The sequence below is a fragment of the Strigops habroptila genome, chromosome 6, assembly GCF_004027225.2.
Source record: "Strigops habroptila isolate Jane chromosome 6, bStrHab1.2.pri, whole genome shotgun sequence".
Classification (NCBI taxonomy): domain Eukaryota; kingdom Metazoa; phylum Chordata; class Aves; order Psittaciformes; family Psittacidae; genus Strigops; species Strigops habroptila.
Window position 1 is genome coordinate 40624411 of NC_044282.2, and position 24672 is coordinate 40649082.

General features: G+C 33.9%; 1 protein-coding gene across 4 annotated transcripts in view; it reads left to right on the forward strand.

Annotated features, from left to right (window-relative positions):
* Positions 1-24672, forward strand: part of CSMD1 (CUB and Sushi multiple domains 1) — a 1137242-nt gene that overhangs the window by 1071767 nt on the left and 40803 nt on the right. For all 4 annotated transcript variants that reach the window (XM_030490098.1, XM_030490097.1, XM_030490096.1 and 1 more), the window contains 3 exons: positions 1646-1819; positions 7935-8108; positions 12250-12423. In XM_030490098.1, the coding sequence (XP_030345958.1) occupies positions 1646-1819; positions 7935-8108; positions 12250-12423 (522 nt within the window). The remainder of the gene's footprint in view (positions 1-1645; positions 1820-7934; positions 8109-12249; positions 12424-24672) is intronic.

Here is a 24672-nt window from a genome sequence, read left to right on the forward strand (position 1 = left end):
TAAACAGGGGAAGTTTAGATTAGATATAAGGAAGAACTTCTTTACAGTGAGGGTGGCGAGGCACTGGAATGGGTTGCCCAAGGAAGTTGTGGATGCTCCATCCCTGGAGGTGTTCAAGGCCAGGTTGGACAGAGCCTTGGGTGACATGGTTTAGTGCGAGGTATCCCTGCCCATGGCAGGGAGGTTGGAACTATATGATCTTAAGGTCCTTTTCAACCTTAACTATTCTGTGATTCTGTAGTATGTACCTGCGAGTAGTATCTCTAAACAAATTGTAAAACATCAGACTAAGGGGGTTCTGGATTAAGAGAGACCTAACTAGTAAATTTATTTTACTTGGTTACGAATATGCTGAATAGCTGCCTAACTTGTCAGGTGGCTCATAATTCAGGTAGTTTAATTATTTTTAGCTTGAATCACTCTAAATAAAAACAATAAAACATTTGTAATTGTTTAGAACAATTAATTCAATTGCATTTTAGGAAAATAATTTGTTTTTTAAATATATGCGTAAGTTTAATTAATATTCAGCATTAGCATTGGAAGTTGCAATGTTAGGCTACTCCACAAATTACGTTAGTATGACTTCACTCTAGTCAAAAGGAGTCTTACCCACCTCTGAATACCTTATGTGCATAAGAAACTTTGATCACATATATTCTGATTATGGCTGAGTTAACCACACAGTGGTATGTACTTTATCTTATCCAACTCTATTTTATCCAACATCTACCCAATTTCATGTTGTTTTCTATAGTGGAGTTTTAAAAATATTGAAGAATGTGGCCTTGAGTTTTCAGATAGGACGTTCAGTTGTGATTAACGTGCTTTTAAAAGTAAACCCATGCATTACGCTAAGATACAATAAAACGTAAGTGAAGCTCTTGAAGACATTGCTCTGGATCTTAAATTACAATATTGTTGATATATTCTTTTAGAAACAAAAGACATGACAGTATGGTTTAAATTAAATTAGGGTTTGATACGTTCTTGAAAGGTAAATTGTTATGCAGTGCCTGTAATAGCTGTGGGTTGCAGCAGAGCTGATGCTACTGAAGGTTTCCGTGATAACAGGTCAAGTCTAGAAAAAACAGGATATTTATATTTTTAGCAAGTAGACTACTCTATATGTTATATGATCATGAATAGTGGTGGGGAATAAGAAAAAAGACTGTTCATAATAATTCAGAGTACTACATGTTAAAAAAAGATAATATCTTTAAACAGATATTACACTTAAAATGGCCAGGGAAAGTATATTTGAAGAGTAGTCAGGAGTATGTACATGTGGGAAATAATCTCAGCCATCCGAGACATTATTGTTACTCACTTGTTTTGAAACTGGAAATACAGATTGTGTTTAAAGCTGCTGTCAAGACTTGAAGATATCCTAATGAATTTTCAAATTTAGAACATGTGTTGCCAAATCAAGCATAATTTTAAGCCTTTACTGTGAACTACAATTCTTACACTTATTACTTTTAAATATTTAAAATATAAGTATTGAAAGTATTTAAATATGTAAAATTTAAACATAATTTACTTTTTTAGAAAATGTGAGGTGGTATATTGTCTTCCAGGCTGAGAAATAATGAAAAGTATTTTCATACTTCAGTTTTTTCTGTTGTTTGGATTTTTTTCCTAGTTATCTCCTGTGGTGGTCTTCCATCTCCACCAAATGGAAATAAGATTGGAACCTTAACAGTGTATGGAGCTACTGCAATATTCACCTGTAACACAGGCTACACATTAGTTGGTTCCCATGTGAGAGAATGCTTGGCAAACGGTCTCTGGAGTGGTACCGAAACCCAATGCCTAGGTAAGAAAAAAATTTCTTTTTTTGTTTTGATTTGTGGTTTTACCATTCAAAATGTTCTGTATTAAGAATGATGTCATTTTGATTTAGGAAATAATGGCATAAATGGAGTATACTTGAATTACTACTTCTTTTGATATTTAGAGCAGTAAAGGAGTATAATAAATCTTGTTTTACTTAGGGAAAAGAAATCCACTGAGCTGCTGGTTAGGAGAATGCTATGCTTCAGCATTACTTTTTCACATACATAAGTTCATCAGTTCCACAGTGGAACTATATGAGACATTCATATATGAAGATACATTAGCTTCCTACTGGGGTTAGGTTATCCTGGACTGATGCTGACTGAGATTTAAAAGATGTTGGAACTGCAACTATGGAGATCCAACAGCCCCAGGTTTGCATGTGTAGGAGTATTTTCCTCAGCCCTTTCTTCTGTTGCAAACATGCAAGCTATATTTACCCCTCAGGCTTCTGCAGTGTGTTATATACCATTCATTGCTAGTGTAGTGCCTGACACCTGCATTTGATTATTTCAGACATAAAGGTATGTGTTAGCATTCATTCATTTGAACTAATGTGAAATACCACTTCATCATCTGATCAACAGTGATAGTATTTAGTACTTATGTATTGCTTTTCTTTTTTGAAAGACTATACACACAGGATAATTTGGCTGCCAACATACACAAACTAAATAATACACAAATCTTAATGGATTGTTTGTATCGTAAATAACTCTTGTCCGTGGAAGGCCAGAAAAAGAATTTTCTTCTGACTACTGAGAAATATATTTTACCCCTGAACACTCCAGAAGATTAACTGTCTACAGTAGCTGTAAGTTTAGATTCAAATAGTGTAGAGATGGAAAAGAACTGATCAGTACAGGACCTACATAGTTAAGAGTACCAGTTTATTCTTGAAGTCAACTTAAAAGCTACTCACAGTGAAGCTTTTGACTCTCTGCAAAACAGTTAATAAATTTACTAGATATCATAGTTAGGAAAGGCTGTCTCTGTATACAGCTTGAATCTCATTTATATGAAGTAATCCTTTTCTTCTCCAGGAGTGATTTGCTGTTGGATTTTGTCTGTTTCTTTTTTTTTACTAATACACATTGAAATTTGTTTCCATTGCTATTATCTTATCCCCTTGGTCATATCTAAAACTTTTTTTTTCCCCCACCTGACTATCTGCATTTTAAACGATTTCTACAGATCTGTTCCCACTTGTGATGAACACAGGACCTCTTGCAGGAACTACTGCAGTGAGAGCAATGCTTGTCTTATGATACTTCCCAATTGTTTTTCTAAGAATATTTGTTGGACTTTGTTTTCTATTTTATTAAGTACGTTGTTGAATGCAGCCCTGTGCTTAGAACAGTTAAATGCATCAGTGTCTACCTCACTAGACAAAAAATACCACATTTAAAGCTGGAATGTTGTTAATGATTATTTAGCCTTTGCTAATTTCACTCTGACAAACTCTGTAGTGCCAAAAATACTGCACAGTTCTAAGTATGAAAATCTAAATTTGAGTTACCACATGCACACTGCAGAAGGTTGTGTTTCTGCTGCTAAACCTCCTCCTGTCTCTCTGTGTTCCCTCACACAATCTACGATCCTAAATTCCCAACAAGGTCAATGGAACTATGCAGGCTCCTCCAGAGAGCAATTCGGGAAATGTAAATTCTTGAATTCTAAACCTAGATGATGTGAATGCTACCAGGTGTGTATTCCTAAATTTCAAGGACAGCGTGCTCCAAATTTATTTCAGAGGTGCCCTTAGGACTTACCTAAAGCCTGTGAAAATCAGGAGGCAAACACCCAGGGAGCTCTGAATGAACCTTTCCATTTCAAAGGAATGATAATGAGTCAGAGATGCTTTTTATGTACACTGTACCTGCATGAATGTAATTCAGGACAGCTATAGATGAAAATAGGTATCACTTTATGTTACCCACTGGTCTGTGTAGAATAAATTTATGATATCAGGCCATCTGAGTACGCTAATTTCTGTATCTCAGGAAAAGGTTTGTCAAATCCTTTTTATTTGTCTCAAAAGGAAGCTAAAACCAATGACTGTAGTTAATGAGTGCAAGGCTAAGTCTTCAGGTAGTTAGTATTACATGTATTTTTTCTTAGTTATACAAGAATAAATATGACTCATTAGGCAAGATTTTTTCAATTTCAGTTGCATTGCTGATATTTCATAACTCTTTCCCCTTTTTCTTTCCAAGAATAATTGCACCTATAAGGCACAAAACATATGTGTTTGTGTCCATACTTCATGTGTGTGACTGACCATACATACATGTAAAGCACAGATCAAATTGGAAGCATTTGAGAGTTTGCTCAACTCCGTCTCTACTGTTGGTTGAATTTAAAAGTGGACTAAAATGTTTTGCTGAATAGATTTTTTTTTTCCTGATAGGTAAACTGTAGTATGATAATGTGATATTGGCTTATATTTCAAATTCTTACTAAAATAAAATGGAATTATTTGTATGTTGCTTTCCAGATGGTTTAGAATAAAACTATTGAACTGACCTTGAACCATATGAACAATTTCCTTAATTATTGAGAGCAGCCTCCTTAATTTTCTTCTAATTTCATTTTACTTGATAGGAAAATGATGTAATTTTTGTGTTATTGCAGCCCTCTTTCAGTTTTTGAGTTGTTGGAATATTTAATTTAAATGAGTCAAAATTCCCAGAAAAATTATTAAATCCACTAGCTGGAATGATCTGTAAATGAAATGACTCACATAATAAGTCCAGCACCTTGTTAAATCCCCATTTAAGAGAAAATGCGTAGTATTTTGTATTTTGCATTGTGCCAGTTGGCACATCTCAGCTATCTTCCTTTTTGAAATGTTTTATGGTTCCCTGTGTTTGGCTTCAGCGCAGCAACTGCTTTTCAGTTCTTCACTAGGTCTAGAAAAAATGTTAAAAATCACATGTATTCCATTCTTTTTCACCTCAGTCCCTGGAAAAAAAATCAGGGAGCAGGTATTAGGAACTAAATCCATTTCCAGGCAAAGGGAAAACAAGAAAATAACTGGGAACAGAGAGGATGGAACAATCAGCAGGAAACCTTAATAATCTTGCTGCCTTTGCCTGTGACTGTCTCTTTAGATGTAGCTTGCAGTAGATTTCATGTTGCGTTGTAGCAAAACTTTTGAAACAGTTTCCCATAGTATGCTTGTAGCCAAGTTGTGAAGACAGGAACTGGATGGGAACACTACAAAATGGGTTGAAAACTAATTGAACCAGCAAACTCTAAGGGGAGTGTTTCATGATTTGAAGTATGACTTCTAGCCAGTGGATACTAAGGGTGAGTACTGAGGCCAGTACTACTCAGCCTGCCAGTGACTTGGATAACAGGCTGGGGTGCAGCCTCAGGAAGTTTGAGGGTGACACCACAAGATGGGAGGACTGCTGGGTTGCAGTACTGCTAGACAGAGGGACCCTGACAATCTGGAGGAATGGGCCAGCAGGAAGCTCATGAAGTTCCACAAAGACTAACAGAATCCTTCACTTCTCTTAGAATAAAGCCATTCATGAGTATTGGCTTGGGACTGACTGGGTGGAAGCAAGCTTTACAGAGAGCAACTCGGGTGACATAGTGGAGAGGCTGAACAAGAGTTAAAAGTGTGTCCCTGAAGTAAAGAAGATCACAGACTGGACTGTATGAGTAGAAATGTAGTCAGTGGGTCACCATTATTATTTCTTCTTTAGCACTCGTGGAAAACTGTGTAGTTTTTGCATAGTCCACCATACAAGAGAGAGACTTGAAACTGAAGCAAGTCTGGGGGAAGGACCCGTTAAGAGGCTAGGGGCTGGAGTGTGTGATAGACAAGGAGAGGCTGAGTGAGGCTGGAGGAGAGAGAATGATAAGGGGGATCATATACTAATTTGGACTGAGAACATGTCCTGGGTGACAGTAAGGTAAATTATTCTGTGAGGCATTTCAAGGAGAAAAGCATGCTTTCAGTGTCCTTGTTACTCTCTGTTGTCATACTCCTTGTCAGGGCAAGATTAGCTGTATAAGAAGTCAGGTGCGAAAAGCTTACATTCCTACTTTATTCCACACATTTACAGAACAGTATCACAATGTCTCCTAAAAGACATCATCAATCTTAAATTATTAAGTTATTATAAAGCTATATGTATCAAAAAAGTAATCAAGTGGCATGTGTTTTATCCTTCTCGTGTTTTAGAAGCACCATGAAATGTAAATGAAATATACTGTCTAGCATTATCAAAGGGGCTTTATTAGAAAGGAGATTAAATCCCAAAGAAACTAAGTTACAAACCAGCCTGCTGTTGATGGATATAGCCTCTGTGAAACAGAACATGACACATATATCCATTCTACCTGCAGTCATGAGCCTCAGGTCCCTGTCCTTACATCTCAAAATGAGGTCTTAGCATAGTTTCAGATGAAATTATTGCCAGTTGTAATTGATCAGTGTCACAAAAAAAAAAAAAAACAACAAAAAAACCCAAAAAAACCAACTTTTTTTCTCCTCTTTAATCAGTAAAATAGTTTCCTGCTCAGCAACTGTTTTCAAAAATTGTTATTTGGCTTCCTTAGTGACATGAGTGCTATTACTTTGGATTATGCATCCCATATTGTTTAACCACAGCTGATATAACAAAGGAGGAAACAGTGCTGGTAGACATTCTTTCCTTTCCATGCCTTCATCTATCTGGGAAAGGTGGCTATTTCAAAGTGTACTGACCAAATTGGAAAGCAATATAAGGAAGAGTTTATTGTAATTTTGATACAAATATGAATTTATAAACACAGAAATGGCATTAAAAGTACCAGTTTACCTAAGAATCAGCTGAGGATAATATAAAGGTGATTATCATTTGGAGAACGTAAAGATGATAAAAACACTGTCTACAATTCATTACTAAAAGCCATTAATAAATAAACATGAACTTAATTGTAGAAACTAGAGCTGAATGTTAGGAAATATTTCAATGTAACAAGATATACTTAGCTGAAGAAATATTTATTCTTTTCTTTCAAGGAGTCTGTGTAGAAACCTGAAAAAAACAGGCTTTAATTTAGACTGCAGAAAATTTCTAATAAATATGAATGGGGGCCTAAATAGCATTTTAAAGGAGCTAATGCAGCTAATCTGAAATAACTCAGTGTTTCTTCTCTTGAAGGCAGTAGACTGACTGTGATCAGAATGATCTGTTTATTAAAAGAAAAAAAAATTATTTTTTTTTTAATTTGACTGCAGTCTTAGGAACTGTCTACTAATATCTGAAGACCTACTAGTGAGAAATCAGTTATTTGCTGGATATGTGTAATAACAAGGACTGTGTTTGTTCTAATAAAACAATACCAGGACATGGTAATGAGCATGAAACTTGATCATCTCTCCTGTTAAATCATTAAAACAATGCCTGGACATGTTTTTGGGTGAGATTCTCCAAGACAATTTCCAAGAGCCCCAGTTAGCTTACAGCAGTACTGATCCTGGTAGGCAGTTTGCTACCAGCTGTGCTGGTTTGGAGGGCAAGAGATTTTCATTTTCTGGATGTAGACTGCTCTGTGCTGCTTGGGCTCTGCCAGAGAATGGTCCCAGCCATGTTTAATTTATTAGTAGAGATCTACAAAGTCCAAGGCAAATCATGAATAAGAGAAATCAGAATTCTATGATGAAATAATATAATGGATTTGAGATTTAAAAGCCTTTTAATTCAAACTTGTCTCAGGAAAAAAGAAACCTTACTAAGGCTAGGGGGAGAAAAATGCTGAAATTGTCAGTTTTCTAGCAATTAAACTGATTTGTAATTTCAGACATTTGTCATTTACGTTTTCCAGACATTCTTTTGGCAAATACGTCAGTTCTGCAACAGAATCTGTAGAAACTATACAAATGAAAATTTAAACTATTTGAATATCACTTCACCCTAAAAAAAGTAGAAATCTCGTGTAGCTTTTGCATCTCAGAACTTGATCTGTACAGTGCAGACTCTAATATATTGTTCATTGAAAGCAAGGTTGAAATTTTGTTTTCCTAGCAGCATTCTTATAATGTTGACAAGGTTTATAAGAATATATGGGTTTGATGGGTTGTTCTTTTATTGTAGCTGGTCACTGTGGTTCTCCGGACCCAATTGTAAATGGTCATATTAGTGGAGATGGTTTCAGTTATCGCGATACCGTAGTTTACCAGTGTAATCCTGGCTTTCGGCTTGTTGGTACATCTGTCAGAATTTGCCTACAGGATCACAAGTGGTCTGGACAAACTCCTGTTTGTGTCCGTAAGTATAATTAATTTTTTCACTTAATTATTACTATTATTTTAAATGTAATTGAACATAATCAGTAGATTTTATGTTCAAAGTTGTTTGAATGAGGAGCTCAGATTGGATATTTATTGGACCTGTTTTCAATTACAAGAGTCATTATGATAATCTCATCAAGTTTGTAACCTGGCACAGGCTGAATAGCTATATCCAGTAATTTCTGGATTCTGTTGTTTCAGAAACAGGATGATGTAGGCAGTGAAGTGGATTGAACAGCAGCCTGCAACTGTATAACTTCATTTATCTCTCTCTCTCCAGGCATAATTTCTATGTCAAGTGTGGGCTTACTGAGCCTCTCCCCTATTTTTTCATCAGGAATACCCAAATCCCTTGATCTATTTTTATTGTTTATAGGTAAAACTGAAATACTGTTCATGTGTGCAGTTTTGATCATGACTGCCCATTTTTCCAAGTTGGCCCCCTAATACTTACCAATGCAAGCCCAGGCAGGGTACTGGATTATAGTTAGAAAAAATGTTTACTATTTTATACCCTTTAGTAGGATTTATTTTGCTCTTAATTCACCTGCTTTTGAAAATCCCATAATTAATTGCTGGAATTATTAAGTCTTTCCTACACTACTTACTTCCTCGTTTACATGGTAGGCTTTCTGAAATTTTCTGAAGCATCAGCCATTTAATGACAAGTCAAATTTTTCATATTATTATTTTACTATATTGCGTAGTTGATTTCATTATTCTTTTTTAGTTTTAATAAGTCTCCCCATTTTTATACCACATTTATTCTTTTTAATGGAGCATTTATGTCAATTATTTCAATTTTGTAATTTTTTGAGATGTCTGCAATTCAGACAAGTATTTTTTGTCTACACATAGTCACTGAGATGATCAGCTTTACTGTTCAATCCATGTTAGTGTTTTTGCTTCATTTCTGAGAAAATATTTTACTGATAAATCATTAGATTTTAAAATGTTCCTTATTTTCCTTCTTAGCTGCAGAAAATATCTACCAAGTCTCATTGTCCTTTTAAAATCCTATTTATATCTTCAAGTGATTTATATTCACCAAAGGAGATATGCCACCAGCTAGCAGTATTACTTTTAGTGGATTAATTTTACCATGCAGTGAATAAAATCCCTCGAAAGAAAGGGGCAAAGCTGGGGGCGGGGGGAGGGGGCGGTAGGAGGCTGTTTCTTCCTGAATTGATGTTATCATTACTGTTTTGAGAATAACTGGCAGCAATTTTTGTCATTATAGGTTGCCTAATGCTTTCCATTACAACATGGTTTTCTTTTGCTTATAACTCTGCCAGACTAAAAAGCCATACAAGACAATTCTTTTCTTTTTTTTTTTTTAATGGCAGTATCCAAGCGTCATAAAAATGGCTCTGTTATTTCTAGGAAGGAAAGTAAAAACATACTGTTTACTAATGCTGGAGATGTGCTCCCTAGCGTTATACTGAAATGGCTTTCTGTGTGAGTAGTGGTGGATCAGGAAGTAGAAATATGGTAAAGGTACCAGAAAGAAGTTATGGGCTGTGCCCTGAAAATTTGTCACAAATTGGTCTTAATTTTGTGAGATTTTTACAGAAGATCATGCGTCTTTTTATTTTTCTAATTGGCTTTGAAAGGAATTTCAGAGTTGTAAGTACTAGACATTGTAATCTTCAAAAATCATCTCAATACTCACAGTACCCCACCCATTACTACTTTAGCTTCTTAGTCTCACGTGAGTGTCAGCCTCCTTTATCTTGTATGATTTGTGACACTCAGGTGTTTCCCCTATCTCTTTATTGGATAACCAGTTGGACCACACTTTAGCCAAATATTCACTGAAAGATCTTTTCACTTGCTGGCTATTGAGAGGTAACAGGAATTATGAAGGTGTCTGATTAGTTCTTTGCGAGTAACTTAAAATTAAAATATTGAAAAATTAAAATTAAAAACTTTTTAATTTTCTTATTTTATTTTAATAAAAGTATGTACTATATTAATGATGACCAAAACACAGGCTTTGTTATATACCTGAGAAGTTAGACTGGATTTTTTTTGTTGTCAAAGTACTGTCAGTACTACCATTATTTTTTCTGGGTTACATATTTTCTGTGGTGAGGTGGGAGTCTCCAGGGTCTAAGAAAGACCTGGAGTATATATTTGAGAGTTACATTGCATCAAATGGGTTTATCTTTTTGCAGTATTATAGGCAAAGGTGTTATTCCTTAGTGAGTATTGATTTCAGACATACCAAGTGCATCTATTTTCCCATGACACATTTAATGTGTGTGTGGGTACACAAGCATGCACGTGCATGCATGCATAGGGCAGTTATTTATATTAGGATGGAGGAGAGAATTTATAATTAATCATTTAGATGATATAAATCCAACAGTGCTAACCTTTATTTGAAGTGTCTTGGCTACTGCTATGGTAAACTATTAAATTGATTGCATAAAAGCCTGATGATTGAAAACACAATAATGCCAAAATTATCTACTGTTTTTTCTTAAAAAATAAAAATGATGCTTTGAAGTACAGTCTACTGTATGAATCCAGCCATTGCAGTGTTGATCAGTCAACAGGTCAATGATACCTAGTAAGTATAATGGAGCAGTGGCAGAACTAGATGCAGTGGTTAAGATCTCAGCATCTAAGCTCTTTAGTTTCTGGAAGGTGTTACAAAAGACAGAATCCTGTCAAGAGTAATGAGGTCTAAATGCGAACTGGCTGACTAGTCATACCAGAAGTATGCTTCTGTTGAAAGGGGCAACTGAACGGAATTATCCTTCATTATCAGACTTTTTACAAGAGACCTAAATTTTATGTTGTTAAAACCTATGTCATATAATTTGTTCATGAAACTGCAGGAAGTTTAAGGTAATAGAATTTTTTTTTATTTAATAGTTTTTATATAAGAACTATGTTAACTGATTTATTATGCCCTTGGAAATTGTTTTATTTATTGAAACTTGATCATCTGTAACAGTTAAAAAAATGCAACAACTGTGCTAGAATAAAGTTAATCCTGTGCATGTAGTAAGATTTTATTCTGTTATTTAGGCTTTCATCTTAAAATGCTGCAAATGAAGTAGTACGGAAAGGATTCAACTGATTTAGGTAGATTTATTTAAACAATTTAAGTGTAAATACAAAAGTCTGTATACAAGAAGGTGTCCAATTTAATTCCCTAAGTTCAAGTACTCTTGAAAAGAATGTTTCACAGTTGAACTCTATATGAAATAAAAAGAAACACACTTAAATTATTTTTCACATTATTCTTCAATTCAAAAAAAAAAAAAAAAGAAAAACCACAAAGCAATATAGCTAAAGATAAACTTCTGTGTAGGATATTTGAGTATAATAAATATCACCAGCACAATGTTGAAAACTTGTATGTGTTCATACATACATATACACACATTCTGATTTTATCATCTTGTCAGTATCTATGCTTTTCTATATTTCTCTATACTATTTTAATGTTGTGTCATGTGGAAAGCTAGAGCTTGACCATAATATGGGTATTTTTTTAAGTGTAATTCGATTTTAATCAACACATGTAATACACATAATGGGAAAAATTTGCTCCCAACAATGATTTCTCTATTGCCATAAGAAAATCTGCTTAAAAGGATCACTACTTCAGCAAAGCAACTTAAGAACTTTGGAAGTGGAATGTTTCAGAACTCCAGAATGCTCTGAAGCAGTACATCAAATTCAGTTTGGCTCTACTACATTTTGAAGCTTGCAGGGAAAAAATATTTTCTTTCATTTGCATTAGTAGGAAATATAGTGAACTCTCTACATTTTTTAAGATCAGATGGGTGTCAAATGAAAAGATATGTATAATTATTTATATTACAACTTTCAACATAAAATAAAAAGTAGATTCTGAAAGTTTTATTGAAAAATGTAGATTTTCCTCCTGGCACTTAAGAATTCTGAATAAATTCATCCTATTTTTTCTTAAATTTCTTGTATAAATATAAAAGAAAAATTCAGAAGGAAAAAAAAAACCAAAACAAGTACAACAACAAAAAACTCAACAAAGGAGCTGAAGCCTGCAGGTGACTCCATGGAACACAGCGCCTTTCAGTTGGATGCTAGCCTGTTGGTTTTTTTTCTTTTTTTTTTAACAGCGATCACATGTGGCCATCCTGGGAATCCAGCTCATGGAATGACTAATGGCAGTGAGTTCAATTTAAATGATGTTGTAAATTTTACTTGCAACACTGGGTACTTACTTCAGGGTACTTCTCGAGCACAGTGCCGGAGCAATGGGCAGTGGAGTAGCCCTTTACCCAGCTGCCGAGGTAAGAAACTTCATATATTCTCTGCTCTCTAATGACTTATTTCAGGCATGATCCTTTACTATGCCTTTAAAATATTGGGATATAATTCAGAAACCTGACCTTTAGGTACTTACTGCCTCCTTTACTTGAGTTTTTACTTTTCTATATTGGAAAATGGACTTCAGGCTGAATATTGAGGAAGCCTAAGCTTTTCAGTATTTTACCTCAAAATTCTCAGACTTCAATCCCTAGCATGTCCTTTATGTCTATAAATGTGATGTGTAAAGTGTGCTTTGTATCACAAAAGTTATATTACATTAATAAATCACAGTTGGCTATCTAGCTTGAATTAGTTGCACTAGAGTACAGTTTCTATAGGTGGTCCATTACTTCTATTAAAACACTTGTGCAAATGAATATTGATGCATCAAGACACTATTAATTCCTCTGTATTTCCTAGCAGTACCTGAGAGATGTTAATAACTTCTCTACATGTGAAACCTGACTTTTCTTTCTTCAGAAAAAACTAATAAAGTAGGAATTAATTCTGATTGCTTTTTTTTGCAAAGGCATACCTGAACTTGATTGCTAGTATGCCCTGGGTAAGATGGAGATGTTTGAAGGATGAGAATGAAGCAAGGGTTCATGTTCTGAAGTACATATTAGGGAAGGACAAAAATAAATAATTTAAAAACGCAATCCAAAGATCTCACATTTCATTGTGTCCTTATCATTTATTTACCCATATGCCAGTAATGTAATTAAGATTAAAGGGAAACAAGTCTCTCAAGTTCCCAGTTGTTACTGTTTCCATTCGTGGCCACCGTTCTTATTTATTTCCCTAAACCTATGGCTAATGTTGCAGAAAATGGAGCTAATATCAAATCTTTGCTGAATTCCACCAGTATGTTTATCAGACCACTAAAATCAGTTCATATTGGTCTATTTTTTTATGTTATGTTATTTTATGATACTGTGAAATGTTTTCTTCTGAATCACTGAGGCACATGATTGAATATCTTCTGGCTTTAACATAGATGAAAATTGTCAGAGAGGTGAAAAGCAGGACATTAGGTGAATGATGTAAGATCTACTGAAAGATCTCAAAAGCTTGGGAAAAAGTTTTTGAGATATTGTATATCCCTTTTTCTGAAGGCTTCAGAAAGAAATGTACTGTAATGGATCTAATTATTCAGAATACAAGTCTGGAATTCTGTTTTCCTCTCTGAATAGACAGATCCAAGTTAGACAGCTTTCTGGAAAAGGGGTTAATAGTAAAGCAGGTAAAATAATGTCTCCAGAAATGCAATGCTGGAGACATTAAGCATTTCTTGAGTATTTTCTTTCAGTGGAAAAATGATCACTTAAATCAATGTAAGTAATATGCTTTTCGTGCTTTCTAACTTGTCTTTCATGTGCCTAAGTAAATTGCAATCAGCAAAGTTGTTCTAAGAATACTAACACTGGGACTAAAGATTATGTAAAAAAAAAGTTAAACTATTGGTGGCTTTATTATCTCCACCTGTTGGTTTATTAAGAATCGTATTACAATGGTTGTTCCTAAGAATATAATTATCTTTGGTGATTGATTAGCTCATCATATTTTTTCAGAGATAGCTGATGTAATTTCAAGCTCAGTGTGTGTGGAATTAGATCTTTCATTCTCATTAAAACAATACAGAGATGGCAATTCCCTCAGTCACTACCCTCCAAAGTTATTCAAGTGAGCTAACAAGCATAGCAATATAACTATTGGAATGGAGAAATGGGAATTAGCAAACTCTTCTTGTTTAGACTCATGTACTTTTTTCCTCCCTTTTATACTGTTTTGTTTTGCTAGAGTTTAATGAACAAACTCCACTGTCTCATTTGTGAAGCATTGAGGTGATGTTTATTTGTTGAAAATACCCACTTTTTTTCACATATCTTGTAGCTTTTCGAAGATCTTGTAGATGCAGTGTGGATCTGCTCTATTTGACTGTCATGGGCAGAGATTGCATAGTTTTACTTAAGTTCAATGCCATTTATGAGCTGATTTACTTGGCGATTTATATTGAACTCAGGTACATTTATTAAAAGGAAAACAAGTGACAGTGAAAGAGAAAAAAATAAAAATAATGCAAAGACTTTGAATATCTTAAAAAAGAACAAAGGAATTAGGACCCTTACAGTTATTTCAACATCATTTCAGTTGCATCTCCTATCTATTTTCCCTTTCCTTTTTTATTTCATCATATGAATTTGAATTTGGTCCAGGCCACTTTATGATATGAAATCTTTTTTTAGGGAGGTTGGTTTTCTGAAAGTAGTGTCAAATCTGGCACTCAAAACTTCCCTCAGGCATGGGATGCTCCCACAGAACACTTCTGTGCATGCATCTGCCCAGTTTAATTCTACCTGTATTTCTGGGTAAAGGAGTCTTTTCTCCTGTAAGCTGCCTCCCTATAACCTCATAGCATAATTACGTTTACATAATTTCAGTGAGAGCAGAATTTGATATACCATTTAATATTTTTACTTCAGTAAATACAGTATTTTTGGACCATATGCTGTAGAAAATATTGTAACATTTTATGATAATTATGCTTTTTTATTTTTAATATGTTATAGTTTGGATTAAAGGATGAATCTGCATAGTTCAAAATGACTAGAGATTCTTCTTGCTGAAAAGGCTTAGATAAAATAAATCTTGAATTGCATTATTTACATGAAAGAAGAGTCCTTATTGGTTAGATTTAAGAAATAAAAAATGCATTTCAATGATGAAATCGTGCTGAAATGATAGCTTTACATCCACGATTAAAAAATAAAAAATCAAAATTCTACCAACTAAATGGCTTATATCAAATTTACTCTTAATGTATTGATTAAAACTTACCAGAGCAAGTAATATCACTTCTTCCATCATATGCCTTTTCTTCTAAAATTGCCTTGTATCTAATGGGTGAAAAAACATTTGTATTAAAGTTCATTGTTAGTGATGAATTATGAATTTGTGTGCAAGGAAAGTAAATCTTCCTTTAAATATACTGCTAGAAAGGGATTGATGTTCCTGGCAAACCAGTATAATTGAATTCAACAAAGATTTTACGTATGACCTCTCTGTCAAACCTCAGTTGAGTTCACTTCAGTCGGTGAACTTCACTTCACTTCACTGAGAGTCTACATGCAATTGCTACGAAATATAGATTACTGCTCGAAGCTATTGCAGAACATTATTTTATTTTATTATTTTATTTTGCAACTGAGCTATTATGTATGCATGGGAAACCTTGATATTTTTAGAAAATAAAGCTGGGAAGTTCTCAGGCACTCTTTTGCAATGATACATCGATTCTATCTATTGTGTCAGTAATAGGTTAACTAATAAGTTACTCAAAGGAAATGTAACGAAGAAATTGTATGAGGCTTTTTGCCTGTCAAAAAAGTAGTGCACACAAAAGATTGTATGTGCTACCATAGAGCTGTATGATAAAAACTTGCATGAAGAGAAGTATTTAAATATGTTTGTATATAGTGAATGCACTGAAAGTATTGAACTGCTTTACAATGGTACTTCCCCCCTACACCAGAATGCCATTATTCTGATAATAGAGTAATTCTTTCATCTGTTCTGGCAAACTGATTTGGCACAGCAAATAAAAGTTTTAATCCCTTAAAATAAACACTTTTTTTTTTTTTTTTTTTTAATGTTGGATTTTGGATCTGTCTTCTGAGGTAACATAATTATTAAAACACCTATGTCTTGGAAAAACTCATGTTCATGCTGTTTCTTTCACAAGTAAAAAAAAGAAAAGGCTGGTTTGGATACTTAGATAAAAAATTCTCAACATTTTTGTATTATTGAAGCAATAATATCTGGTTTAAAATTTATTTTTTATCCTCTCTGTGTGTATATATATATATACACATATATAAAGATTTGTAATAGCCTTTTCTGGAATGTTGAGATCATTGAAGTATGATTTTTAAATCATAATTTGTGAGATAGGACATTTTCATCTCCACATGGACTCTATCTTTGCCTTTATCTATTTGATAAAGAACATGTGGCATGTTCAGTTTACTTGCTTTAAACTGGAATCAAGTGGCATTGGAAAAATTCTAATAGCCAAATCTTTGTTCTCTTCAGCAAACCTGCCTGTGTAGGACTTGGTGCAACCTGAATGTTCTACCCCAGAGCTATCTATGAAAATATCAAATCCTAAACCAAGTACATTCAGTGTGGGGTTTTTTTCCCCTTACTAGTTTGGAACTGCTTTCCATTTCATCTATGAAAGCACAGAAAGCCAAGTCTCTGCACTTTCTACTCTTCATAATAACCACCAAGATGAGAACAGAATCAGATAATATCATAAGGGCTCTGCACTCCTGATTGCACTGCAGGTCATTTTTTCCATACATTATGCTTGAAGTAAGAACTTCTGTATTAAACACCACACTTACCCACGTATTCTAGAATGCAAGTGTTTGCAAGAGGAGATTTTATTGCTCTTAATTCTTTGCTTTGGCATTGGATAAAATGTACTATTACTTGTCAGTTCATAAGGCAGTGTCAGATTCATAATCTATGTCAGGAAAAGTGTATATCCTTTGCTACTGTTCCCTTCAAAATCCATTATATCTGCTTACACATGACATTTAAGAGCTTTTCTTCCATTAAAAACACGTTTCTTAAAACCAGACATGTTTTACTGGGAAGATCTGTTTGGCAGAGTTGCAGGGGTTTGAGCTAGGTCACATGCTGTAGTCTATACCGATAAGTCCAGGCTATTTGTTAGTAAGAATTCTGGTCTCAATTGTTCATTTATCCTGGTTTTGTACTGAATTTCTAATTTGAAAGGTTGTTCTTTCTCATTACTGATAGATTCTTGAAAAGCTCAGTTAGTGTTTTTTGTCTCATCAAGAATCTGATATCTACAAGGAACTGTCAATTTTGTCATGTTTTCATTAAAGGGTACATCATTTGAACCAGTGGTAATATGTTCCATTCTTTCACTGACAAGAAAAATAACCTTTCTGATGACAGCTGATAGAAGGGTGGATGAGATTGAAATTGATGACCAGTTCTCATCCAAAGATAAAGCAACTCTGAATTTAAGTAGTTTTCCATCATATAAGCTGAGAAAATTGTGTTTTGTTCCATTTTGTTTTCTCAAAGTCAGAGGCTTTGTTGAGACTTTTGCATACTTCGAATATTAGATATAACTAATCCATTCATGTTGATATCCTTCAGAAGACTTACTAGAGCTGAACTTCAATTTCTTAAATAAGAAGGTGAGGTGCTGTGGGAGATGTCATACAGTGTCTGAGATATTTACCTGAAACTGGTAGAGATGACACAGGACTTACTTACAATTATTCCGGCACCTCTCTGGAGTGGCATCTGCCTAGAGATTTGTCAGACATCTCAAAAGGTAGTAGTAACATCTTCTGGGGCCACTGAATAGACTTCCACTCCCATGTGAAAAGCAATGCTCTGATCAAGAAGAATCTAAAGAGAAAGACTTGAAAATACGACCTCAGAGTTTGTAGTACTATGACAAAAGTTAATGTTTTGATACTATTAGTACATAGATGCCCACAAATGACAGGTAATGACATTTATCTATCAGCTAGTGTAATGCCTATGTTCATGCTGGGGATGGAATAGAAAGAAGAGCTATTATATGTATCCAAGAGACAAATGCTTTTGAAATTAGTTAATCTGGGGTTCCAAAGAAAAGTGTTGGTTTATAAAGTAAGTTGGACCAACACCATTCAAAGCTTCAAAAAATAACTGCAAGTTCATGGAATTTCTTTTATCATACTTGTTACTGCATTTTTATTTTAGTATAGAGTTAGCTAGTTAGTTATCAGAGCACTCTGGCAGAATTTCTCCAATAGAAAATATAAGAAAGACTGCATGACTGCATTTTTTGGTCACAATGAAAGAGTATTTGGCATATTTATAATAATGGCAAATATTCTGGAACATGAAAGTGATGTCTGTCTTCGTTTTTCATCTCGTAAGCAAACAAATGTGAACTATATTCTTCATTGAATCTAGTAATCTATTAAGATCTTGTTTATACCACGATATTATTTAGCTAATTATTAGTGTTAATTTGCACTATGACCAGCAACATTTATACGGCATTAACAACAGTGAAAATTTCATAATTTAAGAAACATGATTTCAGGACCTTGGATTTTGAATAGATTTTGATAATATATATAAAAACACAAAACAATCTGCTTCCTAAATAAATATTTTAGGTTTATGATTTACATGGCAGAATTACAATAAAATCACTCTCCAATGGCCCCCATTGTAAAAATAACAATTAAAAAAATCAGACTCCCAGGTATTTGAGACTTTAGCAAAGTGAGCTTGTAAGTTGAAGAGGGTTTTTTTTGTTGTCGTGGTTTTTTTTGCTTTACTTCACTAAGAAGTTCTTCTTGTTGTGTATTGTTGACTTTGCACCAAATTTTACTAAAATTCTGTAGACAATTTTGTAATTGTGCTTTCACAAGCAGTGCCCTTTTTATAGACAGTCTTTCTTAGAATTTGTGATAAAGTCAGAGTGAATTTTCTACTCTTACTCACTCTGAGTGCCAGTCCCTATACATGTTCTAGATACCAAAATTAATGCAATACTTTTCAAACAAAAAAGTTTAAAACCACTGTTGATTGGACATGAAAGTTTAAAAAAGAAGCTTAACGTTGTTTCTGTTAGGGGGGAGGGTGGGGAAGAGTGAGAACAAGAGATGAAATACTGTGAATTATGTACTTTTTGATGATCATTCAACTTTTTAACAGAAAACTGCCTAAAGGACTCTGACATGGTCTTTTCACTTCTTTGTCCTCAAGGGTTTGAATCTACTTAGTGTGAGGTTCCAAAGTCATCAGGGCAAACTTGAAGCATTCTCCTGCTTTTCTCAACAGACTAAATTGAGAGTGCCAGAATTCATTTCCCATGTAACGCTTGACAGCTGTCATTGAGAGAAAGCAATCTCTGTCTGCTCTCTGATTTACAACTGAGTCCCCAGGGTGAAAGGCAATCAGGGAAGCTACTGCCTTAGTTCTGTATGCTGGCCAACTCAAGTTGTTTTCTGAAGTAATCCGTACTGCAGCCCTCTTCAGCAACAGCACACGTGTATATATATACACTTAAAAATCTATAGCTGATGTTAAATTGCACTGTAGGCATAATCTTGTTTACTTTTTAGCTTGATGGATAGCATTCTCTTACATAATCATTTGCTAAGACTTCATGTATGAAGCAAGAATTTTGTTGCAAAGAGTACGTGCTTAAGTTATGCACTGAGTTATTATCCTGTATTGTATTCATCACTGAGTTGGCTAAACAGATACCACTGGTACAAGAATGAGAACACTGTATCACACAGACAAATTGATACTTTGGGTGTGTAATATATTCTTTGAACATTCCATATTTCTGGTCTGCACGAAGAATTAAGTTTTTCTATTCTCCCCAGTGTGTTTCAAAGATAATTCAGTTAGAATTGCTTTTGGGTAGCTTTAGGGCAGCATATCTTCATGAAACAAAGTTCTTTTTTCTTAATTACTAATACTGGCTTTTCAGAAGCTAACTTGGCAGGCTTATCCATTAAACCAATTTTTTACTTTTAAGCAGTTATATTTTATTTTGTGTTATTTTAATAACCTCAACTGCACTAATAAAAGGGACAGCTGTTGTGAATACTGTTGTGAATGCTTATTAAAAATTAAACCTAGAGAAAGGCTTGAGTAATCCATAGGATGGGAAGAATTTTTGAAAATAATTTTATTCATGAATGTGCAAGATCTTCAGTAATGTGAGAGATTTCCAGTATGTTTCAGATTTTTCTTCTATTTTAATAGACTATTCCAATATTAAAATCGGAAGAATTTGTCCAGTTAGTTTCAGTATTCTGTTTCAACTAAGCCAGTGTATATCTTAGTCCAATAATAATGATTTTCACTAAATTGCTGTGGAACAAACATTTTTGCTCTTTCTTTTGGAAATATTCTAAAATGTAATTTCACTGTTTATTTTACTATTTTTATTTTTAAAATATTTTTATCTATACAGCATTTCACTCTATTTTTAAAGAAAACAGTTTATACTTTGATCTAGAAATAAAATAAGTATTCACTATCATGATTAGAGAAATAGTACTTTCCAGTATTGTGGAGTTCTCACAACTCCCAGATGAGATTTCCACATGACTGATAATCCATTAATTAATGAGCCCAAATTAATGGTTTTACTGTTGTTTTATTTTTCTTACCTGAACAAAATCAAACCAGGAAAAAAAAGTTGGAAATATTACTATTCAGACAATTCTATTTTTAAGCACTTATTGTAAGAAAGAGTTAAACAAAGGGCAAACCACCAATGCCACCTATGCTTTCCTGTGGCTTTCAGTGCAAAAGCTTAAGGATGAAACATTTCGAAAGTACTGCATGTCATTTCAGGAGTTATATCATTCTTCCTCAAATATATAATTTTCAGTCTTCAAATTTACTCATGTCTTTGTTTCTGTGCTAGCTTTCATGTAGGAGCAAAGTGATTGAAAATGAATGAAATTAAGATGAAAATTAATGTGGAGCATTTTTTAATTTTAATGCCTTTATAAGCACTGTTGTACTTTTACTTTCACTGATTCTGAACAATCGTTACTTTTTTCCTGGCATTGGAAGTATAACCTGTTTGTATTTAACATCTAGAGTCCTAGAAAAGAAGTAAAAGAGCAAAAAACTTTGTTCTAAGACAAAAAAAAATCAAACAAAAACCCCAACAACAACAACAAAAAAACCCCAACACCCAAAAATTCCACCAGAAAAATAAACTAAAAATAGAAATCTTATGGAGGAAGATTCTTGCAAAAGAACAAACAAAATGTTTGTTCCGCGGCAATTTAGTGAAAATCATTATTATTGGACTAAGATATACACTGGCTTAGTTGAAACAGAATATTGAAACTAACTGGACAAATTCTTCCAGTTTTAATATTGGAATATTCTATTCAAATAGAAGAAAAATATGAAACATACTGGAAATCTCTCACATTATTGAAGATTTTGCACATTCACAAGAAACTAAGTTAGGTAGACAAGCAATATGAGTCTTGACCTATAGCTTGGAAAAAAGTCCAGTAATATGTGTTCACATGTAAATTTCTACTTTGTGTTTTCATGAATGACATCTCACTGTAATAGTATATGTACTGTTTAAGCTGCATGTAACCAATTTCTAAAGCTCTATACTGAGTTAAAACAAACGTGGATAATATTAAAAGCAGGCTACTAAACATGCACCTTTCCTGTGGATCTGTGTAAGTACTGCAAGGAGTTCTAGTTGCACCAGCATAAAATTTCTAATACAGAGAAGTTTTAAATTTATTGTTAAATTGATATTAATTCACCTTTAAATTATTAGGTTTTTTGGGTTTTATTCCAGAAGATTTTTACACTCATAAAAGACAATTAACTTCCATACTTTTTTACCTGTAAAGATCATTTAAGAAAGAGCTGCTTTTGCTGGTAATCAAGATGGTTGCTAAAATAAGTAGATATCAGTAGAATAGAAAAGCATCGTTTTGTTCTAGTTGCTGTTTGGTTGAAGTTTCATTGCAAAATGGTGTACTGATTAGAGCATGGACATAGGTCTCAGAAAACCTGAGTTTAGTTCTGTACCAGTACAGATACTCCATACAACCTTATTACTGTGTTATTGTGAAGTTGGGGATCAAACTGCATTACCATATAATAGCAATTTTAGCTAAATAGATTGTGAAGTATTCACTTCTGCATTTGAAATTAAATGTATCTATATATTCAAACTAAACTGTGCCTAGGCATGGGTACTTAATTGCCTCTACCCTCCCATAACTTCTTCATTTGAACCAAGGAGCACATCCACAGGAATTGTTCGGAGCATAGTTCAGGGGTTAGCATGGGAAGTGGGACCATTCCTGATGGGCAGTTCGGAGAAACTTAATCCTAGCCTGGAGGGTAGCAGAGTACAACAGCAAGATGACTTCATGCCAGAGAACAAGTACTAGTACTCTTCATGTTGATACAGGCATAGCTTCAAATGTTTAGGAAAGTATATACATATGTAGAGAAACTGAGTTTAAGGATATGTTTTTACACAGCAACTTATAACTATGCAGAGGATGCAGGCTAGTTCCAGAAGCAGAAGCCTTACAGCAGCATCTACACAGCACTACACCACATCTAATTGCCTAAGAAACAGGGTTAATTGGGATGCAGTGTGCATTGCTTCTGGGAGCTGTGCTAGTTTCTGTAACACAGAATTGCACTGTGAATACAGACATTAGCTCATTCAAATCTAGCTTAATGTTTTGGTAGGACTTCATGTCAGTGGCCTGACACGAACAAACTTTATTTGTGTCCCTGTTCTACAGTAATAGTTACACTGCCAGTGAAATAACTCAGATGACAGTGCTTAGTAATAACAGAAAAAAGCAGTGTGAAAGAATTTATAATGTAAAAAGAATAAAGCAGTTTCTCCCAATAGTACTCTTAAATAGATATCCCCAGAAGCAGGAATTTTCAGAGTTGTTCAGAGCAAGTACAGAGACACAACTTCTGCATCCAAATCTTTAACAACTTCCAAAGACTAGTGAGATTTTAGGACTTCGCATTTTTGCCTCTTCTATAGGACAGAAAATAAGTCAGGAGGTAAAAAGGTATTTGCTTCTGTCAGTGAAATCCGAGAGTAAACATTTATTTATTGAACCTACTTATGTTTGATATATGTGTAATATCTATAAGGTTATAACAATAAGTTCAATTAAACGTTGGTAGTATGAAATATAAACTAAACTGTTATAATGTAAGGTAAATATAACTTCTCTGGTGAATTATTTCATAGGATTAACCATAAAATGGAATGGGAATAGTTTCAATTACTACTCCTCAGGAAAATAAAAAGTAGGCCTCTTCCATTAACTGTGTCTCTTCATCAGTCCAGAAAATGCCTTACTAATGCTTTATGTTGTTGTAATACCTAATGATTTTTAAATGTACCTTGCTTTTCTGTGTAATTTTATCTTCAGTGTTTTCAATAATAATCAGTGAATGGCAGATAGGTTTGCTTCATGTCAAAGAGTGTTCTCCTCCCACCTCCAAATACTACTTGTAAAATAATTGTTATGAAGGAAAAATTTGAGTTCATATGGGACGTTCTTTAGATCTAGGTATATGCTTGTCTAGAATCCAATGCAAGAATAAAATCATGAATGTTTAATACTTTTAAGATTGCGGCTTTAAAAGAGAAAGAAAAATAAAACCAGCTTTAACTGGTTTTCTCACAAAATTAAATTTTAAGATGTTTGTTAGTATTTTGTTAATATACTTATTGAATGAAATATTCTTTCAATGAATAAACATTTGCAAAAGCTGACCTGTTCTAGTGTGTTAGCTGATCAGTAAATTTAAATTATATGTATGATAAAAACCTTTTGAGTAAAAAAGATTGCATTAGTGTCTCCATATGTCTTACCTTTAAAATAGTAATGCTATCTGATGTTCTTCTCCACTGGTTTCTTTTTTGTGAAAATTAATTTGAACTCAAGGATATACTTGAAATGTTGATTCTTGCCGTTGTTTGATGAGCTGTAATTTATAATACTAATAGTATACTAAGTATTTTTTTATTTATACCATTATGTTTAGAGTGAAGACAGGGGAGGCATAGAGGAGGCATTTATAACTTTTCAGATAGCTTTCCGATTGATAGATAGTTAAATTAGGAGTTTGCAGTGGACACCTCAGTGTCTTACCATAATCTTCTGCCAAAAAACCATCATATTCACTGCAGAGTATAAACCAAAGGACTGGGGAGGTCAGATATACCTTCTGTAAAAATAGAACAGTCATGACAAAATGAATATTTTTTTAGGTGTTTATGCTAAAATATTTGGGTTTTCACCACCTTCCTTTTCCTGTTGTACACATTAATAGCAGAAAATGTTCTTGTAAATGTCGGAAGGAATTTTTATCATCACAGGAAATTAAAAAAGAAAATTCTAAAGTGTTACTGTAACTATTTACTGGTTTGATTTTAATTTGGTTTCTTTCACAAAGAAATAAAATAGAAGATCAAACTAAGCCTAACAAGAGAATGATAAAAAATTCCTCCAATTTCTCTTTCATCTTCAAAACACTTGTCTGTCCAAGACTTTTACAAGAACTGGAGTAAAATCATAATATTACTTTCAAAGCAGAAATATCTAGAGACTTACTTAGGAGTC